The sequence below is a fragment of the Euphorbia lathyris genome, chromosome 9 (assembly GCF_963576675.1).
Source record: "Euphorbia lathyris chromosome 9, ddEupLath1.1, whole genome shotgun sequence".
NCBI classification, from domain to species: domain Eukaryota; kingdom Viridiplantae; phylum Streptophyta; class Magnoliopsida; order Malpighiales; family Euphorbiaceae; genus Euphorbia; species Euphorbia lathyris.
Genome location: NC_088918.1, coordinates 57,222,390 through 57,232,384, shown reverse-complemented (window position 1 = coordinate 57,232,384; position 9,995 = coordinate 57,222,390). Strand labels below are relative to the sequence as shown.

General features: G+C 32.4%; 1 protein-coding gene across 1 annotated transcript; it reads left to right on the top strand.

Moving 5' to 3' along the window:
* Positions 1-613: 613 nt before the first annotated feature.
* Positions 614-2,806, top strand: LOC136207079 (exocyst complex component EXO70H1-like). The gene has a single exon (XM_065998352.1). It carries the CDS (start codon positions 658-660, stop codon positions 2,614-2,616), a length of 1,959 nt encoding a protein of 652 aa, XP_065854424.1. The 5' UTR covers positions 614-657; the 3' UTR covers positions 2,617-2,806.
* The last annotated feature ends 7,189 nt before the right edge of the window (positions 2,807-9,995 follow it).

Genomic DNA, 9,995 nt, shown 5'->3' with positions numbered 1-9,995 from the left:
CATAGGAACTAGAAAAGTTAATAGCATAGCAACCAATAACAAAACCACAAGAATTTCTGAAAATCCCACCAGTTCCGGTGATACCCGTTGTCGGTATTAACTTTTATCCACGACGGCGGCAGAATGCACATAATTTTTAACCAGACTTAGATATACCTTATGATTTTATAATTGATAGTCTAGAAGTTATACTCTTAATCTAAAATTATATTTAAAATATATTCAAACTTGTAAATAAATAAATAATTATAAAATAGTAGTATTATTTTATTAGTTAAATATAGAATAACATGATTGTATTGACTGAATATGAAAATAACATAATTTTGTACACCGAATGCATCGTAAAATTGTCGTAGATGTTGTCAAGAAGATTATTTTTCATGTTGCATAAATTTGACAAATAAAACTGTCTAAAAAAATTTGCAAAGAAAATTAAACTCTAAAATATTAGAGTTGGAGAAGATACGCGTAAGGTTTGAATTACGTGGGGCATAGCCTTAATATATGACTTAAGAAGTCAAAATTCCAATTTACCCCTCACCAAGCAATGATCTCATACTTGATTTTTCCGGCCTTTCTCTCTCTATATATACCCCCTCAACAGTTATAGTTTGCTAGAGAAACAAACCACCAAACAACCACTACACTACGTAAATGCCTACCAAAGGGATGAGGAGTCTTTGCTTTCACCCCAAAACGTCATCGTTTGCTCTTTCCCCTCGCTCTTCTTCCCCTTCTCCTTTTTCATCCCCTCCATTCTCCTTTCCTGCTACTCCTAACACTCGTCGTAGCTTCTCTGAATCGCTCATGGAACAGATCATTGATTCCTCCTCTTCAATGATTATGAAATGGAATCCTGAAAATTCCAATTATGCTTCTGTTACCTCTCTTTTTTACGAGAATAGAAAAGAGGCTTTACAGTTTTTGAAATCTGTTCATGATCTTCAAAAATCAATGCATTTGTTGGTTTCTCAAGGTTCCGCCGATTCCAGGCTTGTACGAGCTCAAAATCTTATGCAGATTGCCATGAAAAGATTGCAGAAGGAGTTTTATCAGATTCTTTCAATGAATCGGGCCTATCTTGATCCTGAATCTGTTTCCGCTAGATCTTCTCGCACTTCTGCTAGATCTAGCGTCTCTGATTTTGAAGATGATGTTTCTCCGGAGGATGATGTACATGCTGCCGGTGATTCTATTTCTGAAGTTGAACAAGCTTCTACAGGTGCCATGACGGACTTAAGGTCCATTGCTGAGTGCATGATCGCCTCTGGATATTCCAAAGAGTGCGTCAATGTATACAAAGTTATTCGGAAATCGATCATCGACGAAGCTATTTACCGGCTTGGTGTGGAGAAAATAAGCTCATCACAGATCAATAAGATGGATTGGGAGTCGTTAGATTTGAAAATCAAGAGGTCGTTGGAGGCACTGAAGATTTCAACGAGGACTCTCTTCACAGGAGAGAGAATTCTCTGCGATCATGTCTTCGCTGCTTCTGATTCAATCAGAGAATCGTGTTTCACTGAAATATCAAGAGAAGGAGCTCTTCTTCTATTTGGTTTCCCTGAAATGGTAGCCAAATACAAGAAATCACCACCGGAGAAAATGTTCCGTGTGCTCGACATGTACATCGCAATATCTGAAAATTGGATGGAGATTGAATCCATTTTCTCCTTTGAATCCCTCTCCGTGGTCCGATCGCAAGCTCTTTCTTCACTCGTTCGACTCAGTGAATCAATTCACACCATGCTTTCCGATTTTGAGTCACAAATCCAAAAGGATTCCTCTAAATCACCCATACCAGGGGGTGATGTTCATCCTTTAACACTGTATGCCATGAATTACCTCACTATACTTGGAGATTATAGTAATGTTCTCTCCGATATAGTCTCCGACTGGCCTCCACAGGTAAAACCATCGCTACCAAAGTCCTACTTCGACAGTCCAGATTTCGACTCTCCGGCACCGGCGATTTCGGCGCGTTTTGCTTGGCTGGTTCTTATTCTTCTATGCAAACTAGACGGAAAAGCCAAACACTACAAAGATGTATCTCTTTCGTATCTTTTCTTAGCAAATAATCTACAACATGTGATATCCAAAGTTCAAACATCGAATCTTCAGTATTTACTTGGTGAAGAGTGGATATCTAAGCACGAAGCGAAAGTGCGGCAATTTACGGAGAATTACGAGCGGCTAGCGTGGGGAAAAATGTTCGAAGCATTGCCGGAGAATCCGTCGGCATCAATTTCGCCTGAAGAAGCAAGGGAAAGGTTCAAAAAATTCAATTCCAGTTTCGAAGAAGCGTACCGGAAGCAAAGTTCTTGTGTAATATCGGATCCGAAACTCCGAGAAGAGATGCAGCATTCTATAGCCGGGAAAATAACGCCGATATACCGCGAGTTCTATGACAATCAAAGGGCGACATTTGAGAGACATAGAAGTGTGAGGCTATTTGTCAGATATACCCCTGATGAAGTGGAGAATTACTTGTCAGATTTGTTCTTTGGTTATGCTGAATCCTGGGCCGACTCACCGTTATCTTCTATGTCTTCGGCGTCGGCGTCGACGTCGACTTCGTCGTCTCATCGGCCGAAATCGCGGTTATCGGGTTGAGAGAATTTTGTAGTTTGACTTAAGGCTCCAACGGCGGGGAAGTATCTTTGAAATTTTGAACGTATATAGTAGTATACTGCATATAAGAATAGAAGGAACGGGCAAACTTGTTTACATATTTTATCCTCAGGAATTTCTTTGTATGGTTGGCTTAATTATTAGTAGTATAAAAGAAAATCACCATTGTGTTTCTTCATGCACTAAAATTTTGCTTTTAGCCCTGTTCAGAAGAAAATAAAAGAATAAAAGAAAGAGAACGTTATGAATAAAAAAAAAAACTTAATACATCATTTGCTATTTAAACTTGTCCAACAAGTTTGATTGGCTCTTTAAACTTTCAAAGTGTCCCGATAGCCCCATCAACTTGCATAAAATGTTCAATTAGCCTCCGCGCTTGAACAAAATATAATCAATTGATCACTCGGTTGCAAAAAAATAAGTTAAATTCGAAAAATGTATTGCACACGTCTTAAAAAAGTAAAATGACCAAAATCAGGGGTATATGATTTTAATATTAGCGAAGACAAATTTTATAGTTGAACAAATAATAACTTTCTTTTTAATCTATTTTTGAATTATGTAATAATATTTTAAGATGCATGCAATACATTTTCCGCATTTAACTTACTTTTTTTTTTGCAATCGAGTGATCAATTGATTGTATTTTGCGCAGGTTTATGAAATTAACTGAACATTTTATGCAAGTTTAGGGAGCTATCGGGACACCTTTAAAGTTCAGGGGCCAATCAAACTTTTTGAACAAGTAAATGATGTATGAAGAAAAAAAAAAACATGTTTTTTACGTTTATTGTTTACTTGTTAGCTAATAAATATTAAGTGATTTTTATTTCAAATTGTTATAAGCAGTAGTTTTTCAACCTCAACCAAACATTTCATAGAGTAAAACAATAATAATAATAATAAAAAGCTTCAAACAGAGATTAAACACATAATATCATAAAAAATAGGGTAATTAATTTATTAGTCCCTATATTTTAACAAAACACATTGTTTAGTCCTTGTATTTTCAAAAACACATGATAAAGTCCCTAACTTTTTTCTCAATGAACTGTTTAGTCCCTAACATTTTTCTCGGTGAACTGTTTAGTCCCTGCCGTTAGACTCTCATGAAGATTTTGTTAGTCAATTTGGATTTGCGTTCTTCTTTTCCTTTCCTTTAAACTCTAATGCATCTGAAATCAACTTTGAATGTTCTTCTTCTTGATTTTCTTCTTAATCGTTCAAATTCGTATGCATTGGGTCTTTTCTTTTTCTTGTTCTCCATACAAATAGCTTCTTTTAAATTAGACTTTCTCTTCTAAAGTTTGAAGGTAAATAGTAAAGGGTAATTTAGTCATTTCTGAAGTCATAAACGGTAAAAAAATATAACAAACAGACGGAAGGACTAAACAGTTCATTGATAAAAAGGTTAGGGACCTTACCATGTGTTTTTGAAAATACAGGGACTAAACAGTGTGTTTTGTCAAAATATAGGGACTAATAAATTAATTACCCTAAAAAATATAACTTGTTATATGGAACTACAAACTCCCTCTATCCTCTAAAAGATAGAATTTGAAACACCTCACTATATAAACCACAGCCAAACGATTTTGGGAAACATCGCAAGACCCAGTCAAAAATTAAGTCGTAACCATAACCACTCCCGATCATGGAAATCACCGGCCAAATGACCTTTGATAACATCCAGGTATTATTCTTGGAGCAAATCCATATATAGACGGATCAACTGGTACAAAGCTCCGCCGAGGGACAAGATCCGCCAAGTCAAATCAATGACGTATATCAGAAGTCATACGCCATAAGAGACCTTGCCACGTGGATATGCCTCGTAAAGGCCATACGCCATTAAGGACTTACGTTCGCCAAGCTCGAACAGACACACATTCCAAGATAGATCCACCATTGGTGTCGTTAAACCGTTTCCCAAGTAATCACTACAATCAATAGCATTAAATAGTTCCACAAAGACACTAACAGCCAGACATAAAGAATGTATCATTAAACACATTAAAGGGGGCATTAAATGAATGATTATCCACTTACCACTTCGATGGTTATGGAATCTAATATAAATACTCTCACACCTAGGTATTCAAGGTACACTTACTGATTCCCTATTGTGTGCTTATAGTTTATTCTTAGAACCATTACTGACTTAAGTATCGGAGTGTCCCCGGCAGAACCCAACGACGCCTTATAGGGAAGCGCTTCGGTTGAAGATTTTCCACAAGTTATCAATTAATGCGTGAACATGGAGCACTGAAGTTAATAGAGTTTATACCATGAACATAATGACATCAGAAGGGTCAACCCCTTCCTTTGGTGGGACCACCGTTCCACTCTCCAGGGAATACCACACTATCAATGGACCCGGTAATCGAACCACCACATGAATTCTCACTTCCCCCATTCAACGAACAAATCATGGACTTAGTAACACACAATTTAGATCAAGATGATGCTAATCGTGTAAGGATGATGTTGGAAAACCAACCCATAGGAGGGACAACAACAGGCAGACCCCCGCCCCACGGACATAACGAATTGGATCGAGCAGTCACTAGAGACATTAGGATGACCTGACGGTTCCAAATACAACAAGGGCTCAAGACTAACTTGTATATGGGCCAGAGGCCCACATTTCTTCTTTCATGGGTCCGGGCAAGAGGAATCCTCGTCACCCAAACGACGTGGATGCAACCGTCAACCATACCGTGTCAGGATCCGTCCCAATACAAAGACAATTATTAGGAGACCCGCCAAGAGCCGCTCCTAGGCAGGAAGACAATTCGATGAATTATTTCTCAAATTGATCAAACTTGACAACATTAGGGGTAAAATTACCCATTTTGAACGTTAGGAGTAAAATTGCTTCCTGCTGTAAACGTTAGGAGTATTTTTTGCACCTTATCCCTTATTGTTTATCGAGTAGTTAGAATTTTTTCATGAAAATGAAACATAATGGGTTGTTTATATATATATATATATATATAGGGTGAGATCCAGCGTGACAAGGGCTTAAGTTGTGACAATGAGCTTATTGTATGACATAACAAAACTACGTAGTTTTGATGATAATTAAAAAGGGCAAGGTGGCAAATTGGTAAATAAAATGAAAGAGAGGATAGAGAAAATTGTTTTATTTCTTTTCTTTAAAATACATTTTCCCGACATCTCTAATATCGTTTTTCGAAATTTTTTATACTATTAGACTTGTTTAAATTAGACGGTCATTTTAAGATCCTTGGAGCTCAAGTAAAAAAATTGCCGGTGAACGGAATCCGGGTGGGCGTTTTTCGGCGAGAAAAAAAGTGCCCAGAAAATTCTCAAAACATTCCAGAAAATTTAAAATATTATTTTAAGAAACTTTAATTCTTGGGTCAAAACAGGATTTCTTATGGTTTAGTCACAATAAAACGTTTTCCTTAATTTTATCCATTTTACATGCTTCAATAATTTGTTAGGACTATACCGTAAGAAATCCCGCTTCGACCCAAGAATTAACGTTTCTTAGAATAATGTTTTACATTTTCTGGAATTTTTTGAGAATTTTCTGGGCACTTTATTTTTCGTCAAAAAACGCCCACCCGGATTCCGTTCACCGCAATTTTTTTTTGTTTGAGTTTCAGGGATCTTAAAATGACCGTCTAATTTAGACGAGTCTAATAGTATAAAATTTTTTGAAAAACAAGGTTAGAAATGTCGGGAAAATGTATTTTAAAGAAAAGAAATAAAACATTTTTCTGTTGGAACAATACAAGTATTATGTTGGAACAAATGGTACACTGATTTGGAACAAATGGTGCACTGATTTGGAACAATGTAAGTAGGACAAAAAAAACGTGCCTAGAAAATTATCAAAAAATTCAAAAACATGTAAAACATCATTTTAAGAAACTTTAATTCTTGGCTCAAAGCGAAATTCCTTACAGTTTTGATCCAATAAATTGTTGAAGCATGTAAAATGGAAAAAATTAAGGAACAAGTTTTATTGGGACTAAACCGTAAGAAATCCCGCTTCGACCCAAGAATTAAAGTTTCTTAGAATAATGTTTTACATTTTTTGGAATTTTTTTAGAATTTTCTGGGCACTTTTTTCTTGCCAGAAAACGCTCACTCGGATTCCGTTCACCGGAATTGTTTTTTACTTTAGCTTCAGGGATCTTAAAATGACTGTCCAATTTAGACGAGTCTAATAGTATAAAATTTTTCGAAAAAAGAGATTAGAAATGTCAGAAAAATGTATTTTAAAGAAAAGAAATAAAACAATTTTCTGTTGGAACAGTATAAGTATTATGTTGAAACAAATGGTACATTGATTTGGAACAACGTAAGTAGGACAAAAAACGTGTCCAGAAAATTGTCAAAAAATTGCAAAACATGTAAACATTAAAGAAACTTTAATTCTTGGCTCAAAGCAAGATTCCTTACAGTTTTTACGCAACAAATTGTTGAAGCATGTAAAATGGATAAAATTAAAGAAAATGTTTTATTGGGACTTAACCGTAAGAAATATCGCTTCTATCCAAGAATTAAAGTTTCTTAGAATAATGTTTTACATTTTCTGGAATTTTTTGAGAATTTTCTGGACACTTTTTTTCTTGCCGAAAACGCCCACCCGAATTCTGTTCACCGGAATTTTTTTTACTTGAGCTTCATGGATCTTAAAATGACCGTTTAATTAAGACGAGTCCAATGGTATAAAGTTTTTTGAAAAACGAGGTTGAAAAGTTGGGAAAATGCATTTTAAAGAAAAAAAAGAAAACAATTTTCTATTTCCTTTTATTTACAAATTTGTCACCTCCTTTTGGTTAATTACAAAATTGGTCATTGTCACACAATAAGACTTGTCGCACTATAAGCAATGTGTCACACCTGATATCTCCTCTATATATACTAGTCGAAAACCCGTGCGATGCACGGGGTATGAAACTTTTATATAATTTAGATAAATAAATAAATTGACATATTTACTTTTAAATAATTTTATATCATGCTATGGAAAAAATTTATATTAAGTATATTTGAAATTAATATATATTCTTTTAATGATAATTCAAATTAAATTAATTTTAAAAATAATTGACTACTTATGATTTATTTATTTTTACAAAATTAAATGATTTTTACTTTTTAGGAATTTTAATACATTTTCATATTCCAAATATTCTGTGAAACAATAATAATAAAATAGCAGATTAATTAAGAAATATATTAGAATATAATAAAAAACCAAAAATTGAATTACACTATAATTAAAATTAAATATTATATTTATGATACAAAAGAATTATAATATAGGTTAAACAAAAATTGAATTAAACTACAATTAAAATTAAATGTTATATCTACGATATAAAAGAATTACAATCTATGTTAAAATGGAAGCAACATCAATATATTATTCTATAAGCTATTACAATCAATACTTTTCTAATGTTGCATATGAAGAAACTTTATCAATTCAATATGTTACATATAAAAATAAATAAAATTCGTAAGAATTAGTCACAAATTCATCTTGATGATAATTATTTTGGTTGATGGAATTTCATGATCACCAAGTATTCGAATTCAATTATTCATTCTGCTACAATAACCCAATATATCTAATTGAATCAGTTTAAGATAATGATTTCTCTTATTTTCATCTCGTAATATCTCATCAAGACATTCGATCAATTTGTTCTTCATTCTTTCACTATATAGAATATCAACCATACTCGCAGATATCACTTATTTGACTTTATTAATATTTTCTAATAATTATATATTCTTGAATTTTGTAAGTAAGAAAAACAAACAAAAGAATTGAAAAAAAAAATGAAGAGGCGAAAAAGATAATTAGGAGAGAACCATCTTCCTCTCGGGTTTTTTTTTCTGAAAATAAGAGAGAATGTCGAGACATAAGCGTATAAAGAGGAGAGTGGAAATATTTTTTGCCCATTAGTTAAACATTTTATTTTTTCTTAATGAAGTATTAAGTCCATAAATTAATTTTAGTTAAATAGAATTAAATCGCAATTGTAACCACTCAGTACAAAAAAAACGTTTTATAATTAATATGTGAAATTAATTATATTAATTAGAATCATTATGCTCAACATTTGAGAATTTGAAGAGATTCAAATAATAATATTTTCTTAATTAATATTTTTCAATAATTTGTCCTATGATCATATTTCATTTTCATCTGTTAAAAACTCTTGAAATACTAACAATTTTGTACGAACTATAATATAATAGTTAAAAATTGTATAAGCCAATGTTGCAAAAACAATTATCTCAATATCCATAATTAATGTACATTTTTAGGATTTTGAGCGTCAAAATTTATTTTTATTTACCTTGATTTTGAATTCGTATCTAGCATAATCCACATTCTTCAAGAATAAACGATAACACCTAGCAACATATACTAAAGAAGAATACAAATTTACAAAATCTTTATTTTAGTCATTTTGAAAGAAAAAAAAAAGACAAATAAAAAAGAAAACATGGATAAGGTAGCGAGAGGTATGGAACCTGGGTAACGACGGAAATTGAATTTTATCTCTGAAAAATGAAACTATAACAACTATTTTTTAATAAAAAGAAAACAACAACACAATTAAAAACAAAAATAACTACAACATATGAAAAAAAAATCGAATAATTACATTGAGAAACATAAGAATTTCTTGTAATTTTTGACACTTTTGTGTTTTCCGGTTTTAGTTGTTCATGCATTTTCTATTTCTGTCGGATTTCTTCAATTGAAGCTATCAGTTTGGAAAAAAAAAAGACAAATAAAAAAGAAAACATGGATAAGATAGCGAGATGTATAGAACCTGGGTAACAACAGAAATGAATTTGAAAGATGAAACTATAACAACTATTGTTTAATAAAAATAAAACAACAACATAATTAAGAACGAAATAACTACAATATATGGAAAAAAAATCGAATATTTACCTTCAGAAAGATAATACTATCTATCGTGACCAATGAATATAATGGTGGAATACTATCTATCAGGCTTTATATAGAAGTTTATTTGTGACTTTTGAATTTCCTTTGCTTTGTGTTTTTTCATCTTCCTGTAACTCTTACTTTCTTTTATTATTTTAATTAATAGGCTAGTAATTATTTAATATATTATAAATATAAATTTGTTATTTTAATTAATTAAATATTTATTTTTAATTAATTAAATATTTATTTTTAATTAATTAAATATTTTTAATCTGATTTTTTACTACGTTGACAACTCATCAAAAAGACCTCTAAAACACTTCTTCTCATTTCTCTCTGCTTCCGTAATTATATATAGTATAGATATATATATTGTTTAATATAATTCTTTTTATGATAT